Source organism: Aptenodytes forsteri, unplaced genomic scaffold (assembly GCF_000699145.1).
Source record: "Aptenodytes forsteri isolate BGI_AS27 unplaced genomic scaffold, ASM69914v1 Scaffold2, whole genome shotgun sequence".
NCBI classification, from domain to species: domain Eukaryota; kingdom Metazoa; phylum Chordata; class Aves; order Sphenisciformes; family Spheniscidae; genus Aptenodytes; species Aptenodytes forsteri.
Genome location: NW_008795695.1, coordinates 7,287 through 29,909, shown reverse-complemented (window position 1 = coordinate 29,909; position 22,623 = coordinate 7,287). Strand labels below are relative to the sequence as shown.

The 22,623-nt window shown below is 38.7% G+C and overlaps 1 protein-coding gene across 1 annotated transcript in view; it reads right to left on the bottom strand.

Moving 5' to 3' along the window:
* Window positions 1–22,623, bottom strand: part of USP25 (ubiquitin specific peptidase 25) — a 39,683-nt gene that overhangs the window by 12,208 nt on the left and 4,852 nt on the right. The window contains 12 exon segments of the mRNA XM_009283055.2: window positions 1,045–1,140; window positions 3,015–3,128; window positions 5,919–6,058; window positions 7,706–7,903; window positions 9,231–9,253; window positions 9,255–9,454; window positions 13,225–13,295; window positions 14,017–14,225; window positions 16,020–16,181; window positions 16,481–16,576; window positions 17,343–17,470; window positions 21,224–21,372. Coding sequence (XP_009281330.2) covers window positions 1,045–1,140; window positions 3,015–3,128; window positions 5,919–6,058; window positions 7,706–7,903; window positions 9,231–9,253; window positions 9,255–9,454; window positions 13,225–13,295; window positions 14,017–14,225; window positions 16,020–16,181; window positions 16,481–16,576; window positions 17,343–17,470; window positions 21,224–21,372 — 1,586 coding nt within the window.

Below are 22,623 nucleotides of genomic sequence, written 5' to 3'. Positions count from 1 at the left end.
GTGTCTCTCTTTTCCCTGAGGGCAGGCACGGTTACCAGAGACAGCCCTGCAAACAACTGTTATGGTCATAACACTTCTCTAAGTATCCATTACAAAAACCCACACAAACAGACAAACAAACAAACCCATGAGATTTCAATTTCCTTACCAAGGGGTTAAGAGAATTTTTTGTTGTTGGGGGGGTGGGGGGTGTTTGGTTGGTTGTTGTTTGTTTGGGGTTTTTTGTTTCTTTTGGTTTTTACAAGGTCTTCTAGTCCAACTATACCAGAACAAATAAGAAGAAAACAGACTGGTACTCAACGACAAGCAAGAAAGTTTTTCCCCCCTCCAAATCACATTTGAGAGGATTTTACATCATGTCAACGTAATTCCCTTTCTAATACCCTGAAAATTCAAAAAGATCATAAACTAAAAATTCTGCTCAGAAGTTTCTGTATTTAAGAAGACTAACATATTTTTAAGTCTGGTATCATTGCGAAGAGTAATAACCACAAAAAGCCTAATGTCTAATTCCATAACACTGCATAAATAAATTGTATTGACATCCATGCAGTTACACAAAAGAAAGTAATTCAGATTTACTAAAAATCTTTTAAGGATTACAAAACAAGAACATCTCTTTGAAATAAACAACAAATGACTGAACACTAATGTCCCCGGGTGAAAAAACTGATGTCCCAAACAGTCTGGCTAAGGCATGGTTTTTGTTACTAACAGGGGAAAAAAAACTAACATATTTTTATTGATTACACATCTAGGTTTCATGTTACTTGCTATTATTAGAAAGGTTTCATGTTACTTTCTATTATTAGAAAGGTAAAATGCAGAAAGGTATAAAAGCTATCGCTATCAAGGCAGTGTACTGCTGAATCAACAGGGAAATAGCTGTCTTTTTCAAGGGAGAAATACCTAAATGGAAGACTGATATCATAGAAGAGTACGTATAAACACTGGAACAGTCTTAATATGCCTCAAAGGGTGGAGGGAGAGGGCATATCTAACAAGAAAAGTCAGAGGAGAAAAAGTTGAAAATGTTAGTTGTACCTTAAAGAACCCTGCTTCTGGCCCACACCTGTCATAAACATTCCTGGCTTTACCTATAGCCATGATAATACCTTGCATGTTCGGGGTCAGCATGACCTGCCACAAGGGATTTAAGGCAAAAGTTTTGAATAATTAATATTTTAATGACCAAATTCAATATGCTTTTAGTCTCATGCAAGATAAAAAGCAACTTAATGCATGCATACATTGAAATGGCACATTTCAATACAGATCTGGTGTGCATATTCTGCAAGTCAGTCATGGCATGTGTATATATTTTTACTGTAACAACATACGATTAAAGGAAGCTTACAAAAAAATTGAAGAACTGCATCAAATACAATTTAAGAAGTTACACGGTCAAAACTTCCCAGGAAAGGAACATGCATCGTTCAGCATTAGTATCCATCAGAAACTGCATACTGAATGAGTGCCACCCATGGCTACCAAATGATAAAAAAAGCTTCAAGTAGAAAAATCACCCAATCACACTTTATATTTACTGTACTAAAAACATAGTAAACTACACTGCCTGTATTTTATGTGTATTTCAACATCAAAATAAGGAACCCATTGCTGCAAATGCAATTGGTCCCTGAAGCATTTGTAGACAAATTCTTAAAAAAATCAAACCCAAAACATTTAACAAACACAAAGCCAAACATAAGACACACATCTCACAGCTATTCACATTAGTTATATACAAACAATTTGATACATCTAGGTTACTCAGAAAGGCCTTTCCTGTTTGTTATCTGTGAGCAAAGAAAAACACTCCCTTTCTCCCTGCCTAAGGTATAGCTGGCAGAGCAACTGGCACAGCAATAAAAGATGAAGAACCCTAAACTCTCCAGAATAGTTTCCCCACACATAAGAATATTAAAAAAGTGAATACACTTACAAAAGGAACAGGGAAATCGGAAAGAAACTTATCATCCTCTAGAAAGACAATAGCATGAGGACAACAGTGAAAAAAAGAAAAAACCCAAAAAAGCAGGTCATTAGGGAAGGCTAAATCCTCATGTCTTTAAAGGTGGAGACTACACATCTGTAAGAAGCCATACTCAGTGTGATGATGTCAATTAAATCACTTTAATCCCCATCCTGTACTCCCAGTTACAACTGATCACAATTACAGGGCAGAATGACCTGAAATATCCATTTACCTAGGGAAGCAAAAGCTCCCCGTAACCCACCAAGAACACATGCTCAGACACCTGAGAATATGGGCTGCAACAACACTATCCCCAACCAAAACAAACATGGAGCAAGCAGTGTCAAGGCAGGACAGTTTGATGACCTGGCAGTGTTGCTTTCTGCTGTTAAAATAGGGCAGCAGAAAGTAATGTGTCTCAGGATAACACGGGCCTCTCATCTGTTCCTCAAGTAGTACCAGCTACACGCACCACCCTGGGTCTGAATTGGGAAAAAAAGAATTTTTCTTTTTTTTTTTTCCCCCCTTAAGCTTTCTAAGAGGTCAGCTCCACCAGCCATATCAATTTCAGGTTATTTCCATAGATAATTTAATCCTTGAAGTCTGAAAAGCTTAACCTTGGCAAATAAGGGACCGGACTTGAACATTAGCTTTATGGAACTGACAAGAAAGCACAGACATTAAGAACAACACTCACTATCCTGTCACTTTTTAAATAATGTAGTAGTCCGCAGTCTATCACCAGCATTTCAAAGGCTATCTGGCCTAACACAAACATTCAACTTCAACAGCTAAAAAGACAAATATACCTCCAGTGTAAATGGTACCATGCAAAGCGTGCCCAATTAGAGTAGCTAGTGCTTTCCTTTCATATTACATTACAAATTAAGACATTGTTAAGGTTACAAATCGCTAAGCATTTAGTTTTGCAGAAATCTGTTAGGTGTCACAATGTGCAAACATGCCAAAAATTCTCATCAGGCAGCACAAGAAAGCACCGAGGAGGAGCGGTGCACACAATTGCAATCAAATGTACCTCATCGTCATAACCCCCCTCCTCTGACTCAATCACAAAAGTCCCTACATCAGGAATCGCCACCTCTACAACTCGCTGGTTAGGAGCTGGTTGAGCTGGGGCATTATCAGAGCTCTGCAGAAGAAAATCATTATCAGTATGTGTGGGGGGAAATAAAAAAAAAAAAAAAAAAAATCAGAAAAAAAAGATAAAATTAGAGACATAAACTGACAGGCTGATCAAGTAAAATGATGTGCACTGCTGAAGTTCTGAAAAAAATTATAAATATCACTTATATTCTCTAATTACTTACAGTTTCTTAATTTTTTAAGCAGTACATTTTAAAATTAAGCCATCATTATTAAAAAGATTTCATTTGTCCTTTATTCACTAATTATATCTTTACAGGTTATTATGCCAGTATTGCAACTCTAACATCCATTACAAATTTAAGGCAGTTCTTAAGGATGAGTCTACGAAGCACCACTTCTTTTCATACATTCCACAAAAAAATTGCTAAATATACTGAAGTATCATTCCACAAAAAAATTGCTAAATATAACTGAAGTATCTGACGAATTCATACTAAGGGATGGCAATAAGCCAAAGGCTAACATTTCCTGATCCTCTGGGAAAAAAATACAAAAAAGTCTCTAGCAATTAAGATATTTGAAAGAATATTTAAAGGTGCATTACATTCGACAGGTTTATTTTTTTAGAAAAGTAATTAGACAGAAAATCAGGGGAAGATTATGTTAGTCACTGAAATTCTTGCTATGTTAAAGTAAGTTTTAAACAACAACAGAGACAAATCTCAGCTCCTGCAGTCCACCATTGTATAACAGCCAGTTTACAACATTTGCAGAACTTAAATCTTGACTCCAATCTAAGCAGAGTGCCATGCTACTTGTTCTTCAACTATTACAATAGTCTCATTTTTTTAACAAAGATTCCAGAAACACACATAGTATCTACTTACACCCAGCACTGTATAAATACAAAGGAAGACTGTGCAGAGGGTATAAAAAAGGACAAAAGGGCAAAAAATGTACACAAATGATCATGTGGTGACTAACCTACAGTCCTGTTTGTTACATGTTCTGATGTTGGCTTTCCTTCTTTTAAAACGGACAAACAAAAAGTGGAGGAACGGAATATATGCCTGCATGTCAGAATGCATATGGAAGTAGAATAATTAAAAAGCATGCTGACACACTGACAAGGAAGCACAATTCCGCCTGAGTTAAATTTGGGTATACAGAGAGCAGCTTTTAAACTTTAACAGGGTACCTTCAGATTACCTAGAAATTGGCTTTAGATTCTAACAGCTGAAATACATTTGTTTCTAAATAAAAGAGTTTGCATGGTTTGGGGATTTTTGTTTCTATTTTTAAAGAGCCATCCACCTTGTTGCAGAACAATGCAGTGAAAATACTGGAACAAGACGACCTGCATCTGCCTCATTAAGCCTATCACAATGTTCCCCATGTGGTTCCTCAACCACAGTCTTGTAAAGTCCTAAGGCTCATCACTGTGCAAAGTGTCATTAGCCTAAACTAAAACACCTGGATCCATGGAATCAAGTCTGTAAGATTCTTCCACATCCCACCAGGATGGATGCCCACAGACCCTAGGAGGAGGACAGCATCACACAAGACATTTTATCATGGGTTTGGTATCTTCACAGCTACCCCTTTAGCTGGAGGTAACTCATATTAAACAGGCTCCCTCTAAGCTGTTCTGTGTTCTGAGAACTCAAAAAAAGTCAGATATGCAGTAGCCTAACACGTTAGTGGTAGAGCATCTTTTCATCCAGGGTTAGATTAGATTCCCTGTTGGCTTGATTTCAGTTTAGCAGAGAAAGCGTGCTTCTCTGCTCTCCTGACACCACAGGAGAGAGGGATGGAAAACACGTCAGGTGTAAGACTCAACAAGTTGTCACATCATTTTCAAAGGCTTTAAGAGGACTTTCCCATTGGCCCCAAAGATATCTGGGGCTAGACTGCTTTTGTTTAATGAGGATTCATACCTGAACTTAGGAAGCATGCTTCAATTTTTGCACAGATCTAAACTGTTCATATCTCTAGTGGTTACTAGGGGTGCCTAAGGAAACTATACTGTACATTTCGTATGTTTTATCCTTATGGATACAGTTCCAAGACAGATGTATGTATTGCTTTAAAGGCACTTGCTTTTGTGGCAAATACATCGGTCATTTATCTATATATTTATATGGAAGCAAAAAAAAATTGCTGAAAGAAAAAACTGTTAAATATTAGTTTCATTAATAACTCATGAAGTAGTTAACTTCCAATTCCTCTTAGTATTTGTCATACGAAGTGAAAACAGAATCACCCAACACTAATTCTTGTAAATATTTTAAGTTAATATATGCATCTGATGAATCACAAAAAATAATTTTCACCAAGTTGTGAATTTGCATTAAAGCTACAGAATACTGTTGAAAAAAACAATTATATTTGAATGCTACTTTAACTTCCATAGGTCTTTCAAGGGAACTCAATTATAAACTTATATTTCTCAGATAAAAACTTGAATGTTTGTATCAGTATTGTTCAAGTCTTGTACATAGAATGTCAGTGTTTACTCCTCAAAAATAAATGGAGAAATCTAACATTTTGAAAAGATGGTGGGCACAAACACGACTGTCATTTCAATAATATGCTGTATTCTCGACAAGTACTTTAATCACATAGAGGACATCTGTCTTAGTATTTTTCTTCAAGTACACCCATTACTGTAGTACACACTTTCTGGATGGACTGTACTGTTGACAGTCCCTGAAGAAATAGCAATTTTCAGTTCAAAGTTTCCACACACACCCACCCTTTTATCAGCTATTATATTGTTTCCACTTGCAAAATAAAAGCAAAAGAAGTATTTCAAGCTTCAAAATATCCTCACCGTATCCATTATAGCTTCTGGACCTCTATCTTCTTGTTCAGCTAAAGCTTTATTGATTGCTTGTACAGAATCTTCTTTTAAGTGCTTTGAAAGATCAGTTCTTGATGGCTGCTCTAAATATTCTGGTTCTCCTGCTTGAACTTAGTGACAGAAATAAAATGACAATTTTGCGTGTTAATATAAGCATGAATTCTGAATAGATAAGGTAACCCACACAGAAAATGCAGGGTAGGTCACACCATTCACAAACACAACTTTACGCCAGTCTGCATCTCGGGTCATTTTGAACACTTTCATACAAATGGACCCATGATTTTATATTAGGAACAACAGACGTGTCCTGTCTATAGGCCCATTAAGGCTCTTGAGTGAGGGGTGTTCATCAATCATATGGGGGATGACCGAGAACAAAGATGAGATTCTACTTGGACTTTCTGTGGCATACAGACCCAATATATGGAATGACCTACAGCCACTTGAGTGCCAGATGTAAACAACAGACGTGTCCTGTATATAGGCCCATTAAGGCTCTTGAGTGAGGGGTGTTCATCAATCATATGGGGGATGACCAAGCAAAGATGAGAGATTCTACTTGGACTTTCTGTGGCATACAGACCCAATATATGGAATGACCTACAGCCACAGGAACGCCCCCCAGCCACTTGAGTGCCAGATGTATTTTTACTTCGCAAAATAATCAACACATTATATTCTTCTGACTTAAGGGAAATCTCAGTCTCCCCCACTTGAGGGCAATAAAATTGATTAGCATAGTGTCTTATATTCCTTACATGATGAAAGCAAATTTTGGCAGACATAAAACATTCATTTAGTACTTTCCATTACTAACAAAAGAACTAAAACCAGTCCTAAAGTGTTTGTGAAGTCAAAACATACAGAAGATGAAGTCACTCTCCACAGAGATTGCAAAAAGAGAAATGTCATTAAATCACTGCACTTTTTACATTCCGTTTGTAGTCATAGATAGTTATGAGAAATATATGCTCAGTCTTAATGACTCAAAGACAACAATGAGAACATCTGGACAGCAGTCTCACTACACAAATCCATCATGTCATCTTTCACATAATGTACATACAGCCTTCTGCAAAGGAGCAAAAGGTTGATGCAACCTAAAACCTGACAGGTTTTTCTCTGTCAAAGCAGGCATATGTTTTATAGTCAGACTGCCAGTGGTCCTTATTAGCTAAGTTCCTAACAGCATTGGCCTCACTGTTGCTGTTCAGAGCTTTTTCCACAATTTTAACACCCTCATTTTTACATAATAATTTCTTAAGTGGGCCCTACTATTGCTAACTCTATTCAATACATCACACCAAATAAATTGTTCTTCTTTTCAGATTTAAATTCTGTCCTAATTTAAAATGAGAAGGTAGGTCTTCTACTCAATCATTCTGAACAGAAGACTATACATCACTTATGGACTAATAAATTCTCAAAACAGACCGGTGAGACTTGTTAATAATTACGTATCTTAAAAGGCCAAAGTTTCTATGGAAAAAAAAAATAGTTTAGTGGAAGCTAAGCACAACTGGGAGGGAAAAGGCAGAAGAACCAACAAATAATTTTTTTCTTTAAATAAAAAATAAAATGCAAAAAACCCAACAGACTAAACTTCAAGTGCAGTTACCTTGGCCAAGTAAATAGTTATAATTCAAGATTACACAAATTAACTTTCTCTTCCTTTCTTAAGCTGCAAAACAATATATACAAAACCCAGTGATTTTTGGTTCTACTCCTTTTACAAACAGGTAGAAGAAGCTAACCTGGAGCAGGTGAAGGTGCTGGTGCCCTGGGTATCTGAGATAACAACTTCTCCTGCTGTGCTTTCTGAGCGAGTTCTGCATCCCATTCTTCTAGTTCTTTTTCAAAACGTTTATTGTCTTCCTTGACGTAATCCCTTAGATCAGAAGGCAGCGTGTCCATTCCAACAAGGATCTGTCCCGTTTCTTTGTTAAACTCCTCTGCGGTAACATGAAATATAAATTTCAGGAAAAGAAAGAATAGGGGAAAAGAAAGTATGTTCAACAAATTTCCTCAAGTGAATTACTGGAAACATACAGTACAGCACCAAACCCCCAAAAGTATATTACTTTTGACTGGTTTTATTATCTGTCGGGCACTCCTCTGCTACTGAGACGCATCGCTACTGCTCTTGTGATCTTTGGGTTATACGTTCTTGGGCACCATCAGATCATTGCCATTTTGAAAGATGAGCCTTTCGGGCCATGAGCACCCTATGATTGCGAACATTCAGAAAAAGTCACAGAAAAACACCATAGCTTGATTGCATTACTGCCACATGGAGTTGGATACAACTCAACTTCCCAGCAGAAAAGGGGAAGGAGAGTGGGCCTACAGTGATTTGGAAAGTCAACTGATAAGAACACCAGCTACATGAAGTAAACTTCCTTTTTGCTTCGAGAATGGTCTCTGCAAGATTGCATTGATCCTGGGGGATCAATCAGCTGTAATTGTCCCCCAGCAACCACCCTACGGGGCCTATAAACCCTATGGCTGCAAGTCCACTACTAATCTGGCAGTCTAGAAATGTCAAGGTTAATATCAGTTCTCACTTAAAAACTGAACAAATGCACACTCTAGCTTTCTGCCCTATGAAAAGACAGGAACGTGAAAATTTTCCACCACCTGTTACTGAATCTCTGACCATTTTCAGTCAGCTCCCTAGCCTCCATTATCAGGCCCCACAAAACTCATACTAAGGGATCTTTGCCCTTTCTCCAAACACTTCCATACAAGCCTTATACTACTACATAACCTGAAAAAAATTTCCCAATCCATGTATTACTTTGGTTTAATGTGTGGTTGGTAGAGCTAAATTATTCACATTTCAGTATACTGCATAAAGCTTCACATTTCCATGGTCCAGTAATGTTCAGATTTCTGAAGCTTATGAAAAGCCACGTGAGGATTTTAACGTCAAGAGGGTCATTTCTGTGTTTCCATATTTCTGTTCTAATTTTCAGTGAGATAACATCTCCAAAATTCTGAACACATGATCACTTGGCTAAAATGTTTACAAATTAGCAAACTTAGTTTATTTTGCTCTCTTAATAATGCTGAAACACTGGCATTATCTTTATTAATCTAAAAGTTGAAGAGCAATTGTTCTACCCACAAAAACAATCTGACTAACAGTTATGAGCATAAACAGAACTTTCAAGAATGATTAAAACCATTTCAAAAATCTGGAAATCCATCTGAAATATTTATAAAGCGAGCTTCTATTTCAGCTATTCTATCATGCAGAAAACATATCCATAACATTACCTTGTATCAAGTATTGTTCCTTATATATACATTAAACAATATGCACTGGCATTCCTGTAACCACCAAAAGAGTCCCGTTCCAACTCTTCCCAAGTTGACTTTGTCACAGAAATATCATTGTATTTCATCCATCTGTTCTGGTGGTGGTCATAAATATATGCCCAGTAGTGTCCTGCATTAGCTTGACCTTCATGAACTAGCACAGCATGCAACCTATAAGGAACCTTAAAAAAAAAAAACAAAACAAAACAAAAACACAGAACAAAAAAACCCAAAATGTCAAACTCTTTGCCAGCATTTAGTTTCTACTACCTGCCAGCAATAATAGTTACATTAAATAAAAGTAACTAAAAAAAAAAAAAAAAAAAAAAGGTAAACAGGATCAAAACATGACACAGAGGAAAAACAAAGAGGTAAAACTAGCAACCCACTAAGCAAAAGGACTTTGAACTATTTGAACTATTTTACTTACCACTACTAGTCACAAGTGATCTTAAAAACATTAGTGAGTCTATAGCATAAATGTCTACTCTGCTGTCTTTACTGCCAGGCATCCTCTTTTCTTAATTCCTTAATATGCCTACTTTCCTTGTATCTACAAAAACCCCTCAAATATGTCAACCCTGAGTGTCTATGATTTGCTCCAGTTCTGACCTGGAGAACTTGTCCTGAAGTCTGGAAAGGCATATGCAAATTCAAGGTAAAACTCTGTGTTTTCTATGGGCCAGTAAGAGAGTTTATTTAAAGGAACATCTGGGAGTTGAAGACTTCCATTACCCAAAGGTAAAATTCTTACAGTAGAATAGGAATACAACCATGTTCCTGTATTTTGAATGCATTGCTAAGAAAAGGATGGAACACATTAAGAGGTCCTCTCCTCCTCCTGAGGCAGAGAAGGAAGGTATCAGTTTCTAGGATCAATGTAAAAAGTATCCCAGGTTACATGTCTTCACCGACAAGTAAGAAAAATGGGAAACTTAGTTTCTATGTAAGTAGTTGGAAATCTGAAGGAGAGAGAAGCAGAATGAATGAGTGCTTCCTTATTTACAAGTCTTTTAAAAGCATCTTGGTGATTGGCTCATTTTAACCTGCTGAAACAGCACATGCAACATAAAAAGGAAAACTGATCTTCCCTGCTATGCACAGTATGCCTGAATGACAGCAGCTTAGCTAGGATGAAAAAAAACTGAAGCCATCTTTTACTGGTGTTACAGTCTGGACTGTAGATAAATGGTCTATTTAACATAAGGTGTACTAAATATTTGCTGCAAATATCATTTGAGCACCACAATAATTAGTAACCATAAATACATATGTAACTATGACTTGAGAAACTCCTTGAAGTTATTTTTAACCTGATCGCTCTCTTCCAGGCTATATGCAAGTGCTGGAGATTTTGCAACCCCCCTTGAACTGCAAAGCTGGCTGACTGCACAGCAGCTGGAATCAAACAGACTGTGATGACAGAGACCAAACCGCACTGTAAATCTCCCAAACACAAGACGTATACACAGAAGAAATCCTAGCAAGTCTTTAAATCTGAATGCTCTGGGGTTTTTAACATCTGTTATCAAACCAGTGTGAAAGCCTTCTTAAAATGATTGCAAGCCCATGTGTATGCACTTAACATATGCAGATCCTGATTTAAAAAAAAAAAAGTGAAGTCACTTTAGACTTTGACAATAAAATTTCCTCACCTTAAAAATAGGGCATTAATTATAGGGCATTAAAATCCCAGGTGAATTTGAATCATTTTACTTAAAACCACGCTAACTGGGTCAGCTTGAGGGCCGCTACCCTTTGCTCCAGCTCTGGAGGACCAGCTGTCAGTCCTCCATGCTGAGCTTCCAGGAGGGTTCCGCACAGAGGTCTGTGACTGGGGGACAGGCAAGTTCAGTGCCGACAGGCGTCTCCTGCGATAAGCCATTATATATCAACAGCAATTAATGATACAGGGCAACACAAGTAGTAAAGAGTTGGCATTAAGCTTCTTAGCTTACACTTATTACTCATGAAACAGAAATAGAGCTTCACCACCCTCGTCACATATAGCTACAGAACAGATATATCAAAGCTGATATATCAAAGATTAATTCCCACAGGAAAAACAGGTGTGCCTCATTTCCTCACAGCAAGTTCACGGAAGGAGGGAAATACTCAAATAAGCAGCTGATGAAATCTGTTCATTCAGGACGACAAGACAAAATAAGAATTTCAGGAATATATTTCATATGACAATTTGACAAGGGTTTTTACAGACAACTGTAGTTTCCTTAGAATCAAAGGGGACACAAGGAGAAGACTAAGAGCTTCTTAAATAGTTCATACAAACACTAGGAAGTATCCTGCAAATATAATACGTTTTCCTTAAAAAGTCTAGATTTATGTGCCCAGACCTTATTGACTCACAAGAGAAAAGCTTTCAGTCCTACAATTGTATCATTCAGAGGAAAAGATCAATACTGTGAGACTGCTCCCAGAGAATGGGGCAATACTAAGCTATGCAATCGCCCACATGCAGAGGCAGGCAGGGGGAAAGTAGACAGCTATATGCACCTGCCTCCTTCCTGTTGCACCAAAACACCCACAGGGACAAAACCAGCTGAGCTACAGAAGGGCACCCTTCGCTTCCAGCTTGTGATTTCAGATGGGTTCAGTACGTGCTTGTTCCCTAACAATCACTTAACACACACCACTACTTTCAGGCATGGCACAGGAACCCCCTCTACAAATCTATATACCATCTTCATCCTCCTCCATTTCTGGAATTCTGTTTCAAAACGAAAACAAACAAAAAAAATCTAGTCTACGTTATACAAATCTGCACTAGGACAAAGTGTTTTACTAAGTAATCTCCTTTTTCCATTGTAATGATTGCTGACCAATATCTTCGCCACCCAGAGGTATTTCCTCCTATAACACCTAAGCCAACACAGATAGGATATTTGGATGCGAGATCACCAAATTACTTCATTTTACTGCTAGATGACATGTAGCCTGTAGCCTTCCTGTTATAACACAAGTATTAAGGAAAAAAAATGCCTGCCAGTAGCAAGCTTAAAGAAAGCCATCTAGGCAAGTCTGCCTGAAATCCTTAATATCAGAGTTCAGCTGCCAGGAACTATTACAAGCCATGTACAAAATGAAAACGTACCTCAAGGAAAACTGTAAGCTGAACAGATCTTACTTGGAAGGCAAATAGTTCTTTTTACTAACAGAAAGTAACAGAGGAAGTAATCCTTAACCTTAAAACCTGTCAAAGTGAGCGAACAAGAGTATGTGAACGTAAGAAATACCAGAGGAGCCACAACTCTGTAGTAAAGCATTCTAAAAATGCTGTTCAGATTACACAGCATAAGAATCTCCCTAAAAGGCAGCTTAGACTAATAGTCAAGGCTGTGACTGATACTAAATCTAGACAGAGTTTTAAAAAACCCAGCAAAAAGCAAAACAACGATAACAACAAAACCCACAGGCATTAACAACTGCAAATTAAAATCAGGAGCCTTGAATTCCCAAGTGTTAGTATGGATTGCAATACAGTGTTAGTATGGGAAGTTGCAATACATAATGGCAATAAGCATCAAAGTATAAAAATAATAGTTTCTTGTGTGTAATGCTTTGCCACCTTAAAGCTGTAAGATTACCTAGCAATATAGTCAAATTGGCAATATGGAGAAAATTTTATTGTGTTATACAAAAACTGAAGTTCTGCATTCAAGGCAAAAAAGTGGATCAGAGATAGAACATATTTGGACTTTTCATCAAAGTTGCTTAAACTTAAGTATGTCACCTGTAAAATACTGTAACACTGTCTTTCATCTAACTGCATAATTAAAAGGTTTGCAAAGCCCATTATGACTTTCCAATGAAGTTTCTCAAACCACTTTATATAATTGTTGTATACTTGCTCTATTTTCAAGCATCTAAGAACTTCAATAAAAGTGACAAAAAGGATCTATTTTGAGTTATCTCATGCAGAAGTTGTACTTACTTGGACCATTGTTTTGTCAGAGTACATCAATTCAATTGTCCGATGTATTCTAGATATACTTTCTTGTAAATCTAAAAGAAAAGTTAAAAAAAGAAGCTCTCTTCCATGAGGCCGCATAATTGCACGTGGCTACATCTTTATTTTATCTCATTAAAAGCCAAACAAGGCTATGTTTCACATTTGGTGCATCTGTTTATCTACCTACGTGCCAAACACTAAACCTTCTCAGATGATGAAGCAGAGAGAGTGATTCATTATACGCCGCTGCTTGTTTCCTAGAGCTCAATCAAGCCCACCCCTGCTGGAACAACTACTTCCCTTGTATCCCTTAGAGGAACAGAACAGACCGTAAGCTCCACCCACTCCAAAAAGCCTTTGCTCAGAAATTTGCTGAATTTTTCCTTATGGAAGGGGTCACTCTACCCTAAATCCCCCCGCAGAGCACCAAGTCACAGCATGGGCCCAGCCGCTATAACACTGACAGCTCAGACACGTCTGCAGAGACATTCTTTGGCATGGATCCCACCTCTGTTTCACTCAACTCCCCTCAACACCACGCACACAGAAACCTGCGTTGAAACACCCATGTACGCTTCACTCAACGCCCAGCTTGCATCTTCAGTTTATATACCTCCAGTCTACTACAATCTCTGACTTCCCTTCCTGCATGCTAGAGATAAGTTTGGAAGTGTGAAACAAGCAACTCAGCACACACATGGACATTAAGGTGATTTCCCCCACTTCCGCAAATCCTTTCCGACAGCAAATGCATTCTCCAGCTTGTGGCGTTACCTCTAGTGTCGTTCTCTACTTCAGTCCTCCAGCGATGTAAACAGCCTTCTAGGACAGACAACTCTTCCTCAGTGATGTGCCTTGGTGCCGGATGCATTGGCAGATCAGGAGGAATTCGTGATTGTGTGAATGGTTTATGTATTACTGATCTTTGTACGGGAGACGTGCTTGGAACATCTGAAGATGAAGGCCCCTGCTGCTCTATTGTGCTGCATTCATTCAAAACATGAAATACAAAAATTGAATCATCATGTATACAAACTAAGAGCTACACCATAAAAATAAACTTTTCATCTGAAAACAGAAGTTTTAAAGGTAATAGTTTCCTACAGTGCAATCCAGGAAAGGTACCTACAGCATCAATATGGAATTACTATATAACTTCTGAAAACTTTCTGGTGTGTTATATGTTAGCACAATAACAATTCTGGTTGTCATCACCAATGATAACGGAATTGGCTCAGTCAAGCCACAGTTCGCTTTACTTGAAATGCTATTCAAATACATTCAAATAACGTCATACGAGTAATCGCTGTGGTTTGAAACACTTACTGCCAAACTGCAGAGAGAAAAATTGTAGCAGCTTGTCTTATGGCCCACTGACCATAAAATCCAATAAAGACAAGTTCTGTGTTTAATAACTTCATGCCTTATGTCTAGCAGACTTTTTTTCCAATTGCCTACCTACACCTTAACTGAACAGCAACAGTGAAAGGACCTCTGATATTTATGGCACTCTGGAAATTTAGCACCAAGCCCTCTAAACTTGTCCCAAACAATTCTTGTAACTCAAACAGCGAAGTGGCCAACTCGGGAGATTTCCGCAAGAGCAGCAGAATATTAAAAATGAAAATCTGTTACAGATTTTTCTCCTCCCATCAAGACCACCTATATATAATCATACACATAAAGGAATCTGAAGTTTTAGCAGGCCATTGTTTTTTTACTTTGTGTGGCATCATGACACAACCTGAGGAACTTGGATTCTTCAGTAGTTTAAAAAGTTCTGAGAACATTAAGAGCTGACAGTGTCACTCCACATAACATGCTGTTGTGTTTTTACAGGCTGACAAAAAGTCATAATACTTACATTTTTACAAAACAAACTTCCTATATAGGACTTTGTTCAGAGTATACTACTTTTGATACTGCATTTCATGAAAACAATGCTATCTTAAAAGTTTGTCTTCTCTTATAATGCCAATAGAAATCATGATGATTGATATCAGGAAGACATTTGAAATCTTTTAAGTAAATGAGTCTAAAAATCCTTTAACTTCTCTGAACTACAAAGTTAACCATCTTGACTGGACCAGAACCTAGAACCCTACTTTCCAATTGCAATATGAAAAGCTCTGTTATAAACCGTTAGTGTCCACCTAGCCAAACCCTATCCTAAGTTATACTCTACTTTATTAACTGTTACTATCTTCAATAATGAGAACATCAGGGAGATAAAGGTCCAATCATGTTGTTACTTTGGCTAGTCTGTATTTAAAAAGTCAGACTGTTAGGTTCCTGACAATCTCAGTCAGAAGTGTAAGCAGCAAAGCAGAAAAGGAGCTTAACTCCCAGGCAAATTAACAGGTAAATTGTACACCAGAAACCTTGAAGCTCCGCAGAACATACATGCTGCCCAAATTCAGATTCTTAAATAACACGTTTGGGAAGCAGTGACCTCACCAGATACTGTGTCTATTTGGAATTGTAGGTAGAATTGTGCTTTGTTTGAAAATGGTAATTCTCCACCTAAAGACGTTTTTAGAAGTGCATGAGAGAAACCCAGATTATTAACATTTTGGTTTATTTATTTAAGTTTGTCGTGCTGAAAAATACTTCTAGGAAGAGAGCAGAAACTTTACGCTATACCCCTTAGGAGATGCCTAGTTGTATTAATCTGGTGAACGAAGCAGTTAAATGTCCTCCCTTCTCTCTCAGCAGCCGGGTTTGCACTGAGGAGATGACTGGCCTCTCACCTTGGGAGAGCAGGAAGCAGCCCTTACCTGGGCGATGTCTGGGCCGGCAGCGTGCCGCTGGCAGGGGCACTAGCACCCACGTCATCGACAGGAGACGTGCACACCGGCTTGCTGGAGGCGAACTCCAAGGCATACTGCAGGACATCTACCAAGGGGAATCGTTTAGGACCAGAACCATAGCTTAAATATCTGTTAACCATAAAACGTATTAATGCCATGACTCACACATTTTAAGAAAAAAAAAAAAGGATTTTTTTTCTGGTTGACTGCAATTAAGTAAAGCAAGCCTTTCTGATGCACGAAATGTGCTAGGAACTACCGCATTTATACACAGTTTCCAAGGAAAATGGTAAAAGAAAAGAGATACAGCAGGGAAATTTAGAGCAAATAACTACACACAAAGTGCAAAAGTGCATAGAGTAACTCCTTTCAACTATGTAGCCCATATTACTACTTGCATTTACACTGGGAACAGTTATCTATAGTACCGTTCTAATCTCTGCTGTAAAACCGTGAGGTACTCTTTCAGTCTCTTGATTTCATCCCGTTTAATTCTTGTTATTTCTCTGTTTTTGTGCATATACCTGTAAAACATGAAAGTTAGAAAGAGATGTCAGCCCATAGTATTCCAACAATGAAACTGAGGTCTGTACCCATCAGCCATGCTGCTTAGTGCTAAGATAAACTAACCCTCTCTAGAGACTTGTTTTACCTACAACACGTTGAGCAGTAAAACAGAACTGAAGAAAATGGTAACCCCATTAAGCCTCCCCTTAACAACTTTCAGAAGATGCTTTATCCCCAGTGTCAAAAGCTCTGTTCATACCATGGATGTGTCTTATAAATGTACACAAACGCATACTAGAAAGCTTCTAAATTATATGGTTTAAGTAGCAACCACGTAGCAATACTCCCGTTTCATTGCTTAGACTCACAAATAACATTCAGCAGCTAACTGAAAGCCAAGTATTTCACCTCTACATATAAACAGCATGCACTGATGTTGAGAATCCTCCTCAATCCACGCAGTCTATCTGACTATTCACCCTCTTTCCCAAATGGACTCATAAACAGTGTGATTTTTCAGAGTATTTTGCCTGTGTACACAACTACCTAGCAATAAATCAAAGACTGCAGTGTAAGCAGGTTTTGGCACAAAGCAGCAGTAGGTCTTAAATTGTTATGTATATTTTCTGAAACAGATGAAACCCATGAAAATTTTAACTTGTCCCGCGAGAACAGAAATTTACTGCGATTTAAACGAGTATAAGATGCACCAGCAACTTTACCAAACTCATGTGATTTAATTCTTATTCATACTAGGACTTTGCTGATAATATTATACTGTACCTGTCCAGATACAAAATTGGAGGAAATTCTAATTTGTTGTGTATCTTCTCTGGTCTCCCCAAAGCCTGATTAAACTCAAATCTTGATAGCTCAAAAGTTAAGACAGGAGGAAGCTCAGTGAACCAGTGCTGAACAAAAGAAAAACAGAAAACCCCACAATGAGTGCTTTCCAGTAGCAGAACTTTGGTAATAATGTTACAATACCTGCAGACCGACATAGCTATGGGAGAAACCGGTTTTAGAGGGTGGATCGGCATAAGCTTTCCAAAGTTCCCATCTTTCACCTGCACTGTAAACACAGACCATTTGTCACCCATGCTGCATCAGAGCTTTTCAACTCATCTATCGCAATCTCTGTTAAAGCAGAGTAGGCGGGAAGGCTTCTTCCTTTCACATTTGTCTTGCTCGTACTAAAAGCAGCCCACGCTTGAACCTACCTGCCCTGCCAACTGTCCTGTTCTCCTTTACCTCTCGAAGGACACTAAAGGGTTGTTTATACTGTATCAAGTGCTCTTCCCACTAGCTGCCTCAGACTCAAGTTTCTGACCCTTTCATTCACCTGGTATCACTCAAAGTTTCTAATGACCTCCTCTGAAGCAGGATCAGCGACTACTTTGGGCTGGGTCAGACAAGCTCTCTCAGCACTGTAAGACTGGTACTTTTTCCTTGAAATCTCCTCCGTACTAACAACCTCTCCTGAAGTTTCTGCTCACGTCTCTAATCACTACTAATCCATCCATGGACCAACCTGTGTTATCATCACCTTACCCCAGCTTTCTTTGAGTATTCAGTAGAGGTCTACCCTTAGTCCTCGTTTCTTTCCTTACATACTTCATTTCTCAACTACAAGACAAATTCAGCTCTAATTCCAGCATTAGAGTCCCTTTTTTCTCCCCACTCTGCAACGTAAAAACCACAGTCTATCCATTTAATATGTTTTGGATGTCTAACCATCAACTCAGGCTTCCCTGATTGCTGTGGACACCATTGCCACACATTTCTGACGTCAACGCCCTCAGCCCAGATGTGGCATTTGACTCGGGGCTCGCTTCAAGTTCTCCCATCTAGCCAAATGTCTTGAATAGTCTTTTCACACTATACCTCCAAGACAGCCTTTTCTTCCCATGCTCGGGTCTAGGCTCCCATCACTCCACATCTCAGTGCAATGTTTCCTCTCTTCTCCCCTTGCCCGGCCTTAGTGCACATAGCCTTGTCACACTAGCAGGTTTCCAGGATGTTGCTCAATTTTCCTAGCTCATTTCCTTCAGCATCACTCCTCACATCTGTTTACATGCAAAATGAGCTACCTTCCCTTTTCTTGCCTATGTCAGCCTCCACCAGCCACCTTTTCAGTTTTAAAGGAGACAATCATGACTTCCTTCTTGCAGCAACTTCACACAGCAGTAAATGTCAATGCTAAAGTCAGCAAAGCCACACCACAACCCTTCCCCCTAAAAACCTTTTATTGTAAGGCCCCCAAACCACTTAACGATGACTAAGCTGATGATGTGCTGAAGTTCATCAACCATGATGCTAACAAACATTATCTCATTTTCCCCACACTTCTAACTCCGAATATGTGCATTGACCTCCATCTTCTCTTGAATGTGGATTTAAGTTCCTTGGGACAGGGAAAGTCTCTTTTTTCTGTTCGTACATTAGCTTGCTTACTGACACCCTACTCCATGGCTGAGGCTTTTAGGATTGTGATGATGATAATAATAAACAAGCTAAATACCCCATTAGAGGCAATGGTGGAAACAAGGAAAAAAAAAATAGAATGTTACTTTCAGGATAAAATGGATCTTTCAACACATGCGACTACCACATTAATATTATTCTCTTTAAGCTTTGACATCTACCAGCTCGGACGAATGCCACTTGAAGTCTTTGTTCAGCGGAGACGGACTTTGTTAAAACTACAAGAAATTCAGCTTCCTTCAGTACTTCCAAACTTTCCAATGCACTGTAAAATCTTTGAAGCATTATGTTTAAGCATAACTACTAACAGCAGCAACCACCACAGTTCAGGGAAATATAACCAGTTTACTTGGCCGTGGTAATAACGCAGTAATGTTTTTCTAGATTAGGACTTAACACATTACCTTTCTTGTTTTGCCACTGTTGTCAGTCGGTCATATGACTATTTCACTTCCACATGCTAAGAAGCCAAGCTGACATTTTCACAGAACTCAAAGCTTAACACTCTACACCTGTACATGACTATCCTTCTGTTCCCCATAGTTTCCTGACATTACAGGTTAAAAAACCTCAAAAACAAAACAAAAAAAAACCCCAAGTCTGACATTCCTAGCCAAGCATTTATAACTGAACTGACATTTTATGCATGAATGCACACAGGTTTTAACTGCAAGACAACCTTCAGTCCATAAGATGAACAATCATGCTCTTGTAGTAGGTACATACAAGATTTCACCTTGCATAAAGAAATTGAACTTTGGATTGTACCAAGATATTTATGAGATTTTTTTTTTTTTTCCTTCCAGTTATATTTCAGGAAACATGCTCATTGTAAGAAGTCATTTCTACAAGTGCTGGAATAAAAAAAAAAAGAAACATCCTGTGAAAGAAGAACACATCCAGTAAGATGGGTAAATACATTTGAAAATGCTTGTTAACATCTGCTTTCGTTGATCAATATTTGATCAATAATAGCTGATCAGAAAAAGAGACTGCAAAAAGGATGCTATAAAACTTTTGTTGATAACAAAATTGGAAATACAACTTCAGATTGGAGGATGATTTCAGTGTGCATCACTAGGCTTCGTAATTAAACCCTGTTCGTATGTTGATATGATTAAAGGAAGCAAAATTTCATTACTGCAAAAGATTAACATCAAGGACGAAACTATACCTGAACTTTTTACTTAAGTAGAAGAAACCTCCTAAGATTTCACATCTTTAAAATAACTGTAATGAAACACGAACAACTGTGTAAAAAGAAAGTAGCTCATCATTTACAGGCAATGGGGATTCCCATATTTCCACATCAATAACCCACAGGTTATTAGAGAGCTCTGCCAGAAAAAAAATGCTGGGCATATAAATGCATGCCAGCAATAAGAGGGGACATTTCAGAGCACACCCCACCATCGATCCAACTACCTCTTTTCCCTAACCGTGTCTTCTGCACAAGAAATCTCATTCATCACCTCATCTCAACACCATACACTGCATACCCCGCTTCTTAGTGGGGCTCCACCTGAATCCCTCCACCCATGCCTCCAGCATGCTCTAACATCTGGCAGCCTCCTGCTCTAGCAAGAGCTCTCCTGGGAGGAACAGCAGCCCGTAGAGCAAGTATTGTCTGTCCGCCACAAAGAGGAGGAGAACTGCCCACCGTAGGGGGCAAACAGGAGGATGCTGGGAAACATCAGTAAAAAGGGGAGAGGGGAAGACAACTAGGGCACTGAGGAATTACAAGACAGAGGCACAGAGAAATAACAACAATGCTCTAAAGCAATGGTCAAACGCACAGCTTGCACATGCTGTTTACAGCATGGCATGGGGCAGCAAGTCAGTGAGAGCAGTGGTCAGCTACCACAGGACTTTATACCCATGACCTCCCTGGAGATCAAAATATCAGCAACAGGTGGGAATCAGCCTGTGCCAAATCACTGTAAGCACTTAATTGCACCAGCTTTTAATAAGCATGAACTTTGTATCTTCTGAAAAATATAGAAAGATGATACTCTGGATACTCCAAAAGAGATACAAACCCCAAGTTAACAATCCAGTTACACCAGACATCAGAACCTGCACAGCAGCAGGTCACATAAAAAACAACCATGAACCCCAATGAAAAACAAAGAGCACTACAACAACACCCTGAGAAAAGCCCACAGGAGCCCTTAACTCACCTCCTGACCAGACTTTGCAGAGTTTTCTGAATGGAGAGATTCAATTTCCCCTTCAATCATTGCAGCTTCTAGGCACTCATGCAGATCTTTAAAGCCATTAACCTGGAGTGGATACTGGCCAAACATTTCTGTGTTTTCAAATTTTTTACCTTCACATAAGAAATTAAACAGTTAAGGTTTTAGGGACAAACATTTACCTTTAAAAAAACCTAACAATCCTAGGTCACTTGACCTAGTCTACTGAACAATACCCACATTTTCTTATCAAACAATTCAATTATATGTATGAAAACAAGTCACTCGAAAAAGTTGCTTGTACATAATACTGAAAATTACTGTATTTTCCTCTCCAGCCCATTTTTTAGACTGTTTTTGCAACTATTGGTAAGAAGCAAAACTCAAAATGGCTTGGCACCACAGATGTATGGAAAGTTTCACACACATAAATCAAAGTTGTCCTCCTCCTGCAAACAGCAGCTCAGTAATACAACCCTACATTGTATCAGCAAAATCAGTGAAATTGCTGGTATGAAACAGCCCTTTGTATAAGTACGTTTCGCAAAAATAAACCACAAACAGAACATCCATGATTTCTGTCCTGAAAACAAGACCATAATTTGGTAACAGTGTATAAAGATGTAAGCTCAAACATGAGGAGAAATATGGGTGACAAGTGATTTCAATCTACAATTTAAATTTATTTCATCCTAAAGTCAGTAACAAGTCTTCTTACATCTGTCAGTTTCTTTTCATTGGTTTGGTTTTTACATCTCCTCAGTTAAGATGAGAATGTGAGGATGAAAGTACCCAAATGCAAAGGAGCGAGAAAGCTAGCTAGTAGCAAGGAATCTGCAGAAAGGTTTTGAAATCTGACAACAAATCATTAGATACACTGTTCCAGGCTGAGGAACAACCTGGAAGCCACTTTAAAGATTATAGCTGCTCCATTCAAATAGAATCATAGAATACTGTGGGTTGGAAGGGACCTCTAAAGGCCATCTAGTCCAACCCCCCTGCCGTGGGCAGGGACATCTTCAACTAGATCAGGTTGCTCAGAGCCCCGTCCAGCCTGGCCTTGAATGTTTCCAGGGACGGGACATCCACCACCTCTCTGGGCAACCTGTGCCAGCGTTTCACCACCCTCAAAAAATTTCATCCTTGTATCTAGTCTAAATCTACCCCCCTTTAGTTTAAAGCCATTCCCCCTTGTCCTGTCACAACAGGCCCTGCTAAAAAGTTTGTCCCCATCGTTTTTATAAGCCCCCTTTAAGTATTGAAAGGCTGCAATAAGGTCTCCCCAAAGCCTTCTCTTCTCTAGGCTGAACAACCCCAACGCTCTCAGCCTTTCTTCATAGGAGAGGTGTTCCATCCCCCTGATCATTTTCGTGACCCTCCTCTGG